The sequence below is a fragment of the Dendrobates tinctorius genome, unplaced genomic scaffold (genome assembly GCF_039654945.1).
Source record: "Dendrobates tinctorius isolate UK_male_01 unplaced genomic scaffold, ASM3965494v1 ptg000037l, whole genome shotgun sequence".
Lineage (NCBI taxonomy): Eukaryota > Metazoa > Chordata > Amphibia > Anura > Dendrobatidae > Dendrobates > Dendrobates tinctorius.
In genome coordinates, this window is record NW_027361705.1 from 25,780,942 (window position 1) to 25,796,178 (window position 15,237).

The 15,237-nt window shown below is 50.0% G+C and overlaps 1 protein-coding gene across 9 annotated transcripts in view; it reads left to right on the forward strand.

The window, feature by feature from the left end:
* PPP6R3 (protein phosphatase 6 regulatory subunit 3) overlaps window positions 1-15,237 on the forward strand; it is a 179,040-nt gene that overhangs the window by 112,081 nt on the left and 51,722 nt on the right. For all 9 annotated transcript variants that reach the window (XM_073573946.1, XM_073573947.1, XM_073573948.1 and 6 more), the window contains 2 exons: window positions 1,292-1,346; window positions 2,671-2,801. In XM_073573946.1, coding sequence (XP_073430047.1) covers window positions 1,292-1,346; window positions 2,671-2,801 — 186 coding nt within the window. The remainder of the gene's footprint in view (window positions 1-1,291; window positions 1,347-2,670; window positions 2,802-15,237) is intronic.

Sequence of the window (15,237 nt, forward strand, 5' to 3'; positions counted from 1 at the left end):
CACATCGGAACACCCCATCATCCCAGCAGCATCACCCCACTGCTGCCTCCCCCAGCAGTGACTCTAGGACCCTGCTTCACCGCAGCCACCACCCCCTCGGTAAGCAATAAGCTCATGGATTATAAGAAGCACCACCATTGTATTAGGGGAAAAAAAAAAAAAAATTTAATACAATTTGGGGTGCGTCTTATAATCCGATTTAAAGACTATATATGTTGTAGTTGTGACCTCTAGTGGCCAAAATAAGTAACTAGTAGAAGAACATCACTAGACCTAGCATCAGATTAAATATAACAGTTGAATACCTGTGAGAGGTCTATGGGAGGGGGACTGAGCCCCATCGTGCGTTTAGCTCAGGAAGAAGCAAACTTGAAATGCCTGTTGTAGTTCCATCCCAATTCCATAGCCCTCTCCCAGGTATTCAACTTCTAGGTTTAGAGGGAACCTGTCACCAGATTTTTCCAATATAAACTATGGCCACCACCTTTCAGCCCCATGGGACACCATTATAAAATGCTGCACATATGACTCCAATTTGCCCTGCAAGCAAAAAAAACCCAAAACTTTATAATATAGTCTTCTACGGGGCAGTCTGGTGATGTGTCGCTGGTCTTGGTCCGGGGCCTCCTTTCTTCTTGTGATGCCGTCCTCCTTTGTTGCTTTATGTGGATAAAGTGTCCTACTTCATCCACAGGCATCCACTATGCAGGCGTACTCTGCCGAGGGCAGAGGATAGTACTGCTGTGCACATGCACTCTTTTGACCTTTCCCTGAACATGCACAGAACAGTACTTTGCTCTGCCCAGTGAATTATTTTATACAAACCCCTTTAAATAAGTTTACTTGCCTTCACCTCAGCTGATCTAGGCATGCCTCTCCACCACTGTCTGGTGTTTTTATGTGCTGCAACAGTGACGTCACCACTACAGCCACACGACTGGCTGAGCTCCGCAGCAGCATTCTGACCATGTAGACGGCATGACTATCCTCACTGATCTCTGACCTCAGTGACTAGTCATGACATCAAAAAGACCAGTGGAGCGATGGAGAGGAATTGCTGGAGCAGTGGAGTGCGATTTGCAGCTCTTTTGGTTTAGTTTTAATCTAACTTATGCTAAATTGAAGAAACTTATTTCCAGAAAACCCTATTTAAATAGGCCACTTGACAAATGGTTGGATAGAGCAGCAGTGTGGCTAATATTATGCCCATAAGTGACCCTCTCCACACCCTACATTTTGAATGTTATTTTACATATCCTCTTTTGTGCATATCTTTCTTTTTTTGTTTCAGTGTTTCATTTGACCGTGTCTCGGACATAAATTTCTCTCTCAACGCAAATGAGAGCGTAAGTAAATTGTACAGGCTGTTATGATCCATCTGCTCTTTGTTGCTGATGTTTGCTTTGTGGATTTTGCATTTTGTCATCACGTCACTGGTTAAAGGGAACCAGTCACCAGTTTTGTGACAGAGCAGCTAAAAATATCACCTTATTCAGCGTCTGCGCTGCATTCCCTAAATCCTTATATAACCCCCTGACTCCTCTTGTATACTTCCGAAAAACCTTTTTAACTTCTCCCGTGCTGTATGGTAATCTTTTCAGTCCGGTCTGATGGGCGTGGTTTCGGGCCTCTACTTACTCCCATCGGCTGTTGGTCGCCGTCCTACTTCATGGATGACGCCTCTTGCGCCGTGCGACATCTTGCACCTGCTCAGAAATATTGTGTTTTGCCCCTGCACATTATGCTTTGCTCAACTGTGGGCAAAGCCGAAAAACAGAAGGCTCATGTACCGGATCTATGTTTGCCAGCGCATGCGCACTTCTGTATTTCATCTTTGCCCGCAGTTGGGCAAAGCATACTGCGCAGGCGTGAAACGCAATATTTCTGAGCAGGTGCGAAATGTCTCATTGCCATATGGATCGTAATCCATGTCGGGAGGACGGTGAGCAGAGGCCCAAAATCACGCAAATAGGACCAGACTGAGAAGATTACCATACAGCGCGGAAGAATTTAAAAAAGTTTTTTGGGAGTGTACAAGGGGAGTTGGAGGGGGGGGGGGTTATATACAGACTTAAGGAATGCATAGCAGATGCAGAATAAGGTGATGGGCAGCATGGTGGCTCAGTGGATAGCTCTGCAGCCTTGCAGCGCTGGAGTCCTGGGTTCAAATCCCACAAAGAACATCATCTGCAAGGATTCTGTATGTTCTCCCCGTGTTTGTGTGGGTTTCCTCCAGGTTTTCCAGTTTCTTCTCACAATCCAAAGACATACTGATAGCGCTGTGGAATTAATGACGCTATATAAATGAATAAAAATAAATTTTTAGCTGCTATGTCACCAAACTGGTGACTGGTTCCCTTTATGTGTAGTGTACGGAATTCCATTTCTTTGGTATCCCCAGCACATTTCAGTATTTCTTAATAAAATTATTTTATTTAATGTTAATGGGAAAAAAAGATCATGGCTCACGATACTCAGAAACTTCTGTCTGGGCACATAAAGCAGTGCCGACATGACTTGCCTAATTGCAAGTATTCTAGGTAGGCCAGGTAGTAAAGATCTGACGGTGAGCAAAGCTTACTGGCCAAAAACATAAATGTGTGAAATAAAGAATTTTATGTCAATGTTACAAGTGGGATATAAATGTAGCAAAGTCATTTATTTTATTAGGCGAACATAGCCTTGTTTGAAGCTTGCTGCAAGGAAAGGATACAACAGTTTGATGATGGAGGATCTGACGAAGAAGACATCTGGGAGGAGAAAAACCTCGCCTTCACACAAGATACACAAAGAAGATCCAGGTATTCCTGTGTAATGGATTATTGGAAAGGACAACATAAGTCATCTGAGCTTTTGCAGAACGTCTCCTAGTGTACATATGACTAGGGTTATGATCACATCTAGTTGTGCCTTGCGAAAGTATTCGGCTCCCTGGAACTTTTCAACCTTTTCCCACATATCATGCTTCAAACATAAAGATACCAAATGTAAATTTTTGGTGAAGAATCAGCAACAAGTGAGACATAATTGTGAAGTTGAACGAAATTTATTGGTTATTTTAAATTTTTGTGGAAATTCAAAAACTGAAAAGTGGGGTGTGAAATATTATTCAGCCCCTTTAACATAATACTTTGTTGCGCCACCTTTAGCTGCTACAGCTGCAAGTCGCTTGGGGTATGTCTCTATCAGTTTTGTACATCGTGAGACTGAAATTCTTGCCCATTCTTCCTTGGCAAACAGCTCGAGCTCAGTGCGGTTGGATGGAGATCGTTTGTGAACAGCAGTTTTCAGCTCTTTCCACAGATTCTCGATTGGATTCAGGTCTGGACTTTGACTTGGCTATTCTAACACCTGAATACGTTTATTTGTGAACCATTCCATTGTAGATTTTCCTTTATGTTTTGGGATCAGTCTTGTTGGAAGACAAATCTCTGTCCCAGTCTCCGGTCTTTTGCAGACTCCAACAGGTTTTCTTCAAGAATGGTCCTGTATTTGGCTCCATCCATCTTCCCATCAATTTTAACCATCTTTCCTGTCCCTGCTGAAGAAAATCAGCCCCAAGCCATGATGCAGCCACCACCATGTTTGACAGTGGGGATGGTGTACACGTTCAGGGTGATGAGCTGTTGCCTTTACACCAAACATGTCGTTTGGCATTGTTACCAAAAATTTCGATTTTTGGTTTCATCTGACCAGAGCACCTTCTTCCACATGTTTGGTGTGTCTCCCAGGTGGCTTGTTGCAAACTTTAAATGACACTTGTTATGGATATCTTTGAGAAATGGCTTTCTTCTTGCCACTCTTCCATAAAGGCCAGATTTGTGCAGTGTACGACTGATTGTTGTCCTATGGACAGACTGTCCCACCTCAGCTGTAAATCTCTGCAGTTCATACAGAGTGATCATGGGCCTCTTGGCTGCATCTCTGATCAGTCTTCTCCTTGTTTGGGATGAAAGTTTAGAGGGACGGCCGGGTCTTGGTAGATGTGCAGGGGTATGATACTACTTCCATTTCAATATGATCGCTTGCACAGCGCTCCTTGGGATGTTTAAAGTTTTGGAAATTATTTTGTATCTAAATCCGGCTTTAAACTTCTCCACAACAGTATCACAGACCTGCCTGTTGTGTTCCTTGATCTTCATGATCTCTGTGCTTCAAACAGAACCCTGAGACTATCACAGAGCAGGTGCATTTATACGGAGACTTGATTACACACAGGTGGATTATATTTATAATCATTAGTCATTTAGGACAACATTGGCTCATTCAGAGATGCACAGTGAACTTCTGGAGTGAGTTTGCTGCACTGAAAGTAAAGGAGCCTAATAATGTACGCCCCACATTTCAGTTTTTTAATTTCCACAAAAATTTAAAATAACCAATAAATTTCGCTCAACTTCACAATTGTGTTCCACTTGTTGATTCTTCACCAAAAATTCACATTTGGTATCTTTATGTTTGAAGCATGATATGTGGGAAAAGGTTGAAAAGTTCCAGGGGGCCGAATACTTTCACAAGGCACTGTACAATGTAGCCTTGGACCGCTGTTCAACCAACGGGGACCAAAAGAGCACCAATCCAATCTGAGAAAAGCAAAATGATTATGGTAACTCATCAGTGCAGGTCTCTAAAATGCGAAATTATCATTTTAGTATTTGTTTTGATACTTTAACCCCTTTCTGTCGTGACGTACTATCCCGTCCATGTGCCCTGGGACTAAATTCCGAGGGACGGGATAGTGCGTCACAGCGATCAGTGGCGGCCGGGTGTCAGCTGATTATCACAGCTGACACCCAGCTGATTATCACAGCTGACACCCAGCACAATGTGTCAGGGGCGGTCACGGACCGCCCCCGACACGTTAACCCCTTGCACACCGCAATCAGACACGATCGCGATGTACCGGGGGTTAAAGGGAAGCATCGGCAGGGAGGGGGCTCCCTCCGTGCTTCCCTGAGCCCCCCACAGCAGCGCAATGTGCAGCGCTGCTGCGGGGGGATCCATCCCTGCAGGTCCCCGAATCCAAGATGGCGACTGGGACCTTCAGGGGCCTGCAGGGAGCTGGCTTCCTCATGCCTGCAGAGCGCAGGCAAGGAGGGAAGCCTTGTGCAGTGCCTGTGACAGATCAGCGATCTGTGATGTGATAGATCAGCGATCTGTCACAGGACAGTGATGTCCCACCTGGGACAATGTAACAAAGTTAAAAAAAAAAGTGTAAAAATAATTTTTTAAAAATCGCTAAATTAAAAAAAAATATATATTCCCTAATTCATTTTTTTAGAAATTTAAAAAAAAAAAAACAAAAGTACACATATTTGGTATCGCCTCGTCCGTAACGACCCGCCCTATAAAACTGTCCCATTAGTTAACCCCTTTAGCGAACCCCTTAAAAAATAAAAAACGAAGCAAAAAATGATTTTTCTCGTTCGCCTTATTGGGGGACACAGAGACCATGGGTGTATGCTGCTGCCACTAGGAGGCTGACACTTTGCACAAAAAAAGGTTAGCTCCTCCGCAGTGTACACCCCACCGACCGGCAGGGAATTCCTCAGTTTAGCTTAGTGTCAGTAGGAGGTGGACACGGATCTTTCATTAGACCCATATCTACCTCGTTGTGCGTCGTTCCTTTTCAGGTTCCCGGAGGGATACAGTGTGATCAGTCACAACTGTACTCCCACAAAGAGACTAAGTACGGCGTGTACTGCCACCCCGTATCCTCATAGGTCTCTACAGCAGGACCAGGAGACCGTACACGGATGTGTCAGGCGATCCAGATGGTCCTCGTCCCCCGCCTCCCACCCACTCGCCTACCAGAGCCTGTCGGTTGGATGAGGCGCGGATACTCTTCGTGACAACACATGCTGGATGAAGGTACTCAACGTCTTGTGTTTCTGGGCCTACTGTTCGACACTCGTCGGTCAAGGGTCTTTCTCCCACAAGAGAAGATTCTCTCCCTGCAGCAGGCTGTGCGATCGCTGCAGACCACAAGATTTCCGTCCCTCCGAACAGCTATGAGGGTCCTGGGAAAATGGTGGCGGCGATAGAGGCAGTTCCCTTTGCCCAATTTCACGCCAGACCTCTCCCAACACGCCATTCTGTCGAGGTGGAACAGGTCGGCTCTGTCCCTGGATCGCCCTGTTCGTCTTTCATGCCGGATCAAGCGGTCACTCAACTGGTGGTTGACGTCACCTCTCATCCTCTTGGGGCGGTCTTTTCTTCCTGTTCATTGGCAGATTGTAACAACGGATGCCAGCCTCCTCGGCTGGGGTGCAGTGTTCCGCAATCACACTGTTCTGGGTCGTTGGTCGACTCAAGAATCTGCTCTGCCGATCAACGTTCTAGAGATACGAGCGATCCATCTGGCTCTCGTACACTGGGAGAGACTACTCAGGGGCCTGCCTGTCCGGATTCACACAGACAACGCCACAGCGGTGGCAATGTCAACCGCCAAGGAGGGACACGGAGTGCCTCAGCCCTGGCAGAAGTGTCCAAGATCCTTCAGTGGGCAGAGATTTCGATTCCGACAATCTCCGCGGTACACATTCCTGGCGTAGACAACTGGGCCGCCAACTTTCTCAGCCGCGAGGGTCTCGCGGCAGGAGAGTGGTCCCTACACCCGGAGGTATTTCTTCAGCTCTGCAGTCGTTGGGGAACCCCGGACGTAGATCTGCTAGCTTCTCGCCTCAACAGGAAGGTCCCACAGTTTGTATCCAGAGCTCGATATCCTCTCGCAGTGGGCGCCGACGCTCTGGCCATTCCTTGGTCACAGTTCGAGCTCCCCTACCTGTTTCCTCCCCTGCCTCTTCTTCCCAAGCTGTTGAAGATCAAAGCAGAAGGAATTCCAGTCATTCTCATCGCCCCGAATTGGCCCAGAAGGTCTTGGTTCGCGGACATTGCCAAACTTCTCGCGGACGCCCCCTGGAAGCTTCCAGACAGGGCAGATCTGCTGTCTCAAGGTCCGATTTGCCACCCCAATTCTCGGCCGCTCAATTTAACGGCGTGGCTGTTGAGACCGAGGTTTTGAAAAGGGCAGGATTCTCCGGTCGAGTAATTCATACCATGATCCGAGCCAGGAAGCCATCATCTTCCAAAATTTACTACCGTACTTGGAAGGCCTATTTCACTTGGTGTGAGGCCAATAACATCGCGCCTATGTGCTTTTCGCTCCCTTCCGTTCTGGCGTTTCTTCAGGCAGGGCTGGATGCGGGGCTTGCTCTGTTCCTTGAAGGGTCAAGTTTCGGCACTCTCCGTTTTATTTCAGAAGACTTTGGCCTCCCGCCCTCAGGTCAAAACCTTTCTTCAGGGCGTGGCTCACACGGCCCCTCCGTATCGAGCGCCCGTAGATCCATGGGATCTTAATCTGGTTCTTGAGGTTCTGCAAGGTTCTCCCTTTGAACCTCTCAGAGAAGTCTCCCTTTCCCTTCTCTCCTGGAAGGTAGCCTTTCTGGTGGCCATCACCTCCATCCGTCGCGTGTCGGAATTGGCGGCTCTTTCTTGCCGCTCTCCTTTCCTGGTACTTCACCAGTACAAGGTAGTTCTGCGGCCTCCGCCGTCTTTTCTTCCGAAGGTGGTGTCCTCCTTTCACCTCAATGACGATATTGTTCTGCCATCCTTCTGTCCGAGTCCAACTCACCCTCGGGAGCAGTCCCTGAACAAGCTGGATCTGGTCAGGGCGATGAGAGTCTATCTGTCTAGGACGTCTTCCTTGCGAAAGACAGACTCTCTTTTCGTCATTCCAGATGGGGCACGGAAAGGTCACCCGGCTTCCAAAGCTACTATTGCTCGCTGGATCAGATCGGCAATTTTGGAGGTCTACCGGGTTAAGCATCGAGTGGCCCCTCCAGGGATCAGAGCGCACTCTACCCGGGCAGTGGGTGCTTCCTGAGTGGTACGCTACAGAGCCTCCGAGCTGCAGCTTTGCAAAGCTGCAACCTGGTCTTCGGTTCACACGTTTGTGAAATTCTACAGGGTCCACACCTACGCTTCGGCGGACGCCAGCCTAGGTAGGATTCTGCAGGCAGCAGTGGTGAGTCCACTGGCCTGATGGAAGTTTGTTTCCCACCCCAGGGACTGCTTTGGGACGTCCCATGGTCTCTGTGTCCCCCAATAAGGCGAACGAGATTTTTGGGTTGCTTACCGTAAAATCTGTTTCTCGGAGCCTTCATTGGGGGACACAGCACCCTCCCATGTTCTACAACTCCTGTTCTTACTTTGGTTGATTGGTTACAGTTGAGTTGTTTGTTCTGTTTTCAATCTATTCTGTTGCTTCTCCTACTGCTTTCTCACTAACTGAGGAGTTCCTTGCCGGTCGGCCTTTTAGTCTTCGGGTCAGTACGGTTACAACGATACCTCATTTAGGTCGTTTATGTTTTGGCGGTTTTATGCAATGAATATAATTTTATATAAAAAATAATTATTTTTGCATCGCTTTATTCTGCGAGCTATAACTATTTTTTCACTGATGGTACCATGGATATTTATATGCGTCTTTTTGATCGCGCGTTATTGCACTTTTTGCTCGGCGGTATGATAACAGGATTTTTGGGTTGCTTACCGTAAAATCTGTTTCTCGGAGCCTTCACTGGGGGACACAGAGACCATGGGTGTATGCTGCTGCCACTAGGAGGCTGACACTATGCACAAAAAAAAGGTTAGCTCCTCCTCCGCAGTGTACACCCCACTGACCGGCAGGAAATTCCTCAGTTTAGCTTGGTGTCAGTAGGAGGTGGACACGGGTCTTTCATTAGACCCATATCTACCTCGTTGTGCGTCGTTTCTTTTCAGGTTATCTGGAGGGATACAGAGTGAAGAGTCACATCTGTAGTCCCACAAAGAGACTATGAGTACAGCGTGTACTGCCACTCGTATCCTCATAGGTCTCTACAGCAGGACCAGGAGATCCGAACACGGATGTGTTGTCAGGCGATCCAGATGGTCCTGGTCCCCATCTCCCACCCACTCGCCCACCAGAGCCTGTCGGTCGGAGGAGGCGCGGATACTCTTCGTGACACTGGATGAAGGTACCTTTATTCATAGAGACGGATCAGGCAGGGTAAGTATGAGGCCCTGGTCCCATTCTCCTCAGCAGCTCCAGAGGTCACTGTTGCAGTGCTGCGACGCCTCCGCCGCCCCGCGCTTCCTGGCGGCCGCCGCATTTAATTCAGGCCCCGGCTTATCGGCCTGTTCTGCCGCAACTTTGCCCCCAGTGCATTTCTAGGGGGTTTTTTCTCCCGTCCGGCCCCAGCGAGCCTCAGGAGTGGTCACCGCGGCAGTGCTGCGGGGCCTCCGCGCCGCCCCGCGCTGACAGGCGGCCGCCTCATCTAATCCAGGCCCCGACTTCATCTTGGGCCTTGTCCTGTGTCGCCGGCCATGCCCCCCGCCTTCTTTCTCGGGCGGGCTTTCCTCCCGCCCGCTTTAAGCCTGCCCACCGCCTTCTCCCCTCACTCTAAGTCTCCCTGAGGCGGCGCTGTCTCCACCCACCCCAGTCTGGATAGGACGGCGCCATTAGTATCGGCGGTTAGCCCCGCCCATCTTCTTCCTCGGTCTCTGCAGGGAAGCGCGCGCTTCCTGCTCTGTTCTCAGGCTGCCGCCATTTTCACAGCCTGTCAGCCGGACGCTGTCCTATCTGCCGTGCCACCTGCAAGCCCAGACGAGCCGTGCACCTTCATTTGCTGGAAGCTGCGACAGGACACCAGACCGTGAGTAGCTCTGCGACTGCAGACTGACACCCTCCTGTCCCCCAACCTTCCGGCACTGCCTCAGCGACTGTCCGTCAGTATGTCTAATTCTAAGTCTCTCTCTCTCTCTCTCTCTCTCTCTCTCTCTCTCTCTCTCTCTCTCTCTCTCTCTCTCTCTCTCGTCCTCCTGCCTCCTCTTGCACCTTAGTTAAGTACTTTGCGTGCTCTTCTTGCAATCACAAACTTCCCTCAGGTCAGTCCACTCCCCTCTGCCTAGACTGCAGCAATCTGATTCAGCCTGAGGCCGCCCAGGAGCCATCTACTGCTCCATGCGAGAGTGAACCCCCCCCATTCCTAGCTGGCCTTCGACTCTCTCACAATCAGTGGCAGACCTCACAAAGGTGTCTCAGTCCCTAGTAGCCGTTCTCGATAAGTTTCCCCTGGACACTTCTGCAGGGTCCAGCAGGTCTCAAGAGATTCCATGTGAGCCAGCCAGCGTTAGTCGCAAAAGACCCAGGCAGGATCTCCAGCCGGATGCCTCGCCTCGTCCCAACTCACCGCATAGTCCTTCTCAGCAGCCTCCTTCCCGGGCCTCCTCTCCCGAGTCAGGTGAAGCGTTCTCGGACAGGTCTTCTGAGGGGATTTTAGAGCTGGATTCGGACCAGGATGCGAACATGATGGTTACGGTGCAGAACCTCATTGCAGCGATTCACCAGACCTTCGAGATTGCTGACCCACCTGCGAAATCCTCAGATCAGGAGGTTTCGTTCAGACGAGCGGAAACACCCTCCAGGGTATTTCCTTTCCATTCCGAGTTTGGAAAGATTTTTACCAGGGAAAGAGAAGATCCGACCAGACGCTTTCAAAGAGGAAAGCGTCTCGGCGTACTGTACCCGTTTGCTAAAGAGCTCACGGACAACTGGTCTGCTTCTCCCTCGGTGGACGCGCCCGTGTCCAGACTTTCTAATAACACGTTCTCCCGCTTTCAGGTGTGGCGTCTCTAAAGGATTCTAATGATAGGATTATAGAATCCCTAGCTAAGTCTGCATTCGAAGCGGCTTCAGCGGCGGTATGTCCAATCTTTGCTTCATCTTGGGCAGCAAAGGCCATAGCTACTTGGGCAGAGGATCTTCGTCAAGGCATCCTAGATAAAGCACAACCAGAGCGATTGGCCGATCTCGCCAATCAGATTTCCCATGCGGGGGATTATCTACTTTCTGCTTCTTTGGATGCCGCATCCTGCGCAGTTCAGGCGTCAAGCAACGTTGTGGCAATCCGACGTACAATTTGGCTCAAGGCCTGGCAGGCGGACTTGTCTTCTAAAAAGTCTCTTACTAATCTGCCTTTCCAGGGAGTACGCCTCTTTGGATCCCAATTGGACTAGATCATTAAGGACGCCACCGGAGGCACGAGTTCCCCCCTCCCTCAGTCCAAGCCTCGCAGACCTCCACTAAGGCGTCAGTTTCGACCCTTTCGGGCTTTCCGCCGTTTCAATACGGCGGAGAACCCATCCAACCAACAAAGACCGCAGGCGCGCCAAGACAGAAAGAAAGTTTCCTTCAGGCCCACTCCTTCCTGGCGATCCCACTCTGCCCAGGGCAGACCATCCAGATCCAGATCTGGACGGTCTACATCGGCATGACTATCGTCGGACTCCCGAGGGTCCCTTCCATTTGGGAGGTCGACTTCTCTTCTTCAGGGACGTCTGGCTGGCCTCAGTAGAGGACGCTTGGGTCAGGGAGGTTGTATCGTCAGGATACAAGATAGTTCGTCTCTCTTCCACGGGATCGTTTCTTCGAATCCCGTCCTCCAAAAGATCCAGCCTTGATCCCGGGGTTCTTTACGGCCATCACCTCTCTCCTCGGTTCCGGGGTGATTGTGCCCGTTCCCGACTCGGAGCGGTTCACAGGATTTTATTCAAACCTTTTTGTGGTGCTGAAAAAAGGTGGGGCGGTCTGACCCATCTTGGATCTCAAGCTTCTCAACAAGAGAGTACGCCTTCGCCACTTCTGGATGGAGTCGGTTCGTTCGGTAATCGTTTCCATGGAGGAGCAGGAATTCATGTGTTCAATAGACATCCAAGATGCCTACCTACATGTGCCCATATTCTCCGGACATCAGAAGTTCCTGCGTTTTGCGATTCGCCAGGAACATTACCAGTTTGTCGCGCTCCCCTTCGGTTTCGCCACCGCTCCCAGAGATCCTGGCTGAGCTGATGGCCTTGTTGAGGATCAGAGGTCTCGTTCTTTTTCCGTACCTCGACGATATTCTGATCAAAGCTTCCTCTTTTCCACAGGCTCGCCTAAGTTTGACGATCGTCCTAGACACCCTTTCCAATTTCGGGTGGATCGTCAACAGGAAGAAGTCCTGTCTGATTCCTTCTCAACGTCTTGTGTTTCTGGGCCTACTGTTCGACACTCGTTGGTCAAGGGTCTTTCTCCCACGAGAGAAGATTCTTTCCCTGCAGCAAGATGTACGATCGCTGCAGACCACACGATTTCCGTCTCTCCGAACAGCTATGAGGGTCCTGGGGAAAGATGGTGGCGGCGAAAGAGGCAGTTCCCTTTGCCCAATTTCACGCCAGACCTCTCCAGCACGCCATTCTGTCGAGGTGGAACAGGTCAGCTCTGTCCCTCGATCGCCCTGTACGTCTTTCATGCCGGATCAAGCGGTCACGCAACTGGTGGTTGACGTCACCTCTTATCCACTTAGGTCGGTCTTTTCTTCCCATTCACTGGCAGATTGTAACAACGGATGCCAGCCTCCTCGGCTGGGGTGCAGTGTTCCGCAATCACACTGTTCAGGGTCGTTGGTCGACTCAGGAATCAGCTCTGCCGATCAACGTTCTAGAGATACGAGCGATCTATCTGGCTCTCGTCCACTGGGAGAGGCTGCTCAGGGGCTTGCCTGTCCGGATTCAGACAGATAATGCCAAAGCGGTGGCATATTGTCAACCGCCAAGGAGGGACACGGAGTGTCTCAGCTCTGGCAGAAGTGTCCAAGATTCTTTGGGCAGAGATTTCTGTCCTGACAATTTCCGCGGTACACATTCCTGGCGTAGACAACTGGGCCGCCGATTTTCTCAGCCGCGAGGGTCTCGCGGCGGGAGAGTGGTCCCTACATCCGGAGGTGTTTCATCTGCTCTGCCGTCGATGGGGAACCCCGGATGTCGACCTGATGGCGTCTCGGCTCAACAGGAAAGTCCCACAGTTTGTTTCCAGGTCCCGAGACCCTCTGGCAGTGGGCGCAGACGCTCTGGCCGTTCCTTGGTCGCAGTTCGAACTCCCCTACCTCTGCCACTTCTTCCCAAGCTGTTGAAGATCAAAGCAGAAGGAATTCCAGTCATTCTCATCGCCCTGAATTGGCCCAGAAGATCATGGTTCGCGGACATTGTCAACCTTCTCGCGGACGCCCCCCTGGAAGCTTCCAGACAGGGCAGATCTACTGTCTCAAGGCCCGATTTGCCACCCCAATTCTCGGCCGCTCAATTTAACTGCGTGGCTGTTGAAACCGAGGTTTTGAAACGGGCAGGATTCTCCGATCGAGTAATTCATACCATGATCCGAGCAAGAAAGCCATCATCTTCCAAAATTTATTATCGTACTTGGAAGGCCTATTTCACCTGGTGTGAGGCAAATGACATCGCGCCCATGTGCTTTTCGCTCCCTTCTGTTCTGGCGTTTCTTCAGGCAGGGCTGGATTCGGGACTTGCCCTCAGTTCTTTGAAGGGTCAAGTTTCGGCGCTGTCCATTTTATTTCAGAAGACGTTGGCCTCCCGCCCTCAGGTCAAAACCTTTCTTCAGGGCGTGGCTCACACGGCTCCTCCGTACCGAGCGCCCGTGGTTCCATGGGATCTTCATCTGGTTCTTGAGGTTCTGCAAGGTCCTCCTTTTGAACCTCTCAGGGATGTTTCTCTTTCTCTCCTTTCTTGGAAGGTAGCTTTTCTGGTGGCCATCACTTCCATCCGGCGCGTGTCAGAATTGGCGGCTCTTTCTTGCCGCTCGCCTTTTTTGGTACTTCACCAGGATAAGGTAGTTCTGCAGCCTCTGCCCTCTTTTCTTCCGAAGGTGGTGTCCTCCTTTCACCTCAATGAGGATATTGTTCTGCCGTCCTTCTGTCCGAGTCCAACTCACCCTCGGGAGCGGTCCCTGAACAAGCTGGATCTGGTCAGGGCGATGAGATCCAATCTGTCTAGGACGACTTCCTTGCGAAAGACAGACTCTCTTTTCGTCATTCCAGATGGGGCGCGGAAAGGTCACCCGGCCTCCAAGGCTACTATTGCTCGCTGGATCAGATCGGCAATTTTGGAGGCATACCGGGTTAAGCATCAAGTGGCTCCTCCGGGGATCAGAGCGCACTCTACCTGGGCAGTGGGTGCTTCCTGGGCGGTACGCCACAGAGCTTCCGCGCTGCAGCTTTGCAAAGCTGCAACCTGGTCATCGGTTCGCACGTTTGTGAAATTCTACAAAGTCCACACCTACGCTTTGGCGGACGCCAGCCTAGGTAGAAGGATTTTGCAGGCTGCGGTGGTGAGTCCGCTGGCCTGATGGAAGTTTGTTTCCCACCCCAGGGACTGCTTTGGGACGTCCCATGGTCTCTGTGTCCCCCAATAAGGCGAACGAGAAAACAGGATTTTTGGGTTGCTTACCATAAAATCTGTTTCTCGGAGCCTTCATTGGGGGACACAGCACCCTCCCATGTTCTACAACTCCTGTTCTTCCTTTGGTTGATTGGTTACAGTTGAGTTGTTTGTTCTGTTTTCAATCTATTCTGTTGCTTCTCCTACTGCTTTCTCACTAACTGAGGAATTTCCTGCCGGTCGGTGGGGTGTACACTGCGGAGGAGGAGCTAAACTTTTTTTGTGCATAGTGTCAGCCTCCTAGTGGCAGCAGCATACACCCATGGTCTCTGTGTCCCCCAATGAAGGCTCCGAGAAACAGATTTTACGGTAAGCAACCCAAAAATCCTGTTGTTTGTGGAAAAAAATGTTTTTTTAATTTTCACGCCCGGGCGTTATAAACTTCTGTGAAGCACTTGAGGGTTCAAAGTGCTCACCACACATCTAAATAAGTTCCGTGGGGGGTCTAGTTTCCAAAATGGGTCACTTGTGGGGGAGTTTCAATAGTTTAGGTACATCAGAGGCTCTCCAAACGCACATGACACCCTCAGAACACTCCATCAAAGTCTGCATTCCAAAACGTCACTACTTTCCTTCCGAGCCCCGACGTGTGCCCATACAGTAATTTTCTCCCACATATAGGATATCGGCGTACTCAGGACAAATTGGACAACAACTTTTGGGGTCCAATTTCTCCTGTTACCCTTGGGAAAATAAAAAAAAATCGGGGACTAAATGATCAGGTTTGTGGGAAAAAATACGATTTTTATTTTCATGCCCGGGCATTATAAACTTCTGTGAAGCCCTTGGGGGTTCAAAGTGCTCACCACACATCTAGATAAGTTCCTTAGGGGGTCTAGTTTCCAAAATGGTGTCACTTATGGGGGGTTTCCACTGTTTAGGTACATTCGGGGCTCTCTAAAGGCAACATGACACCCGCAG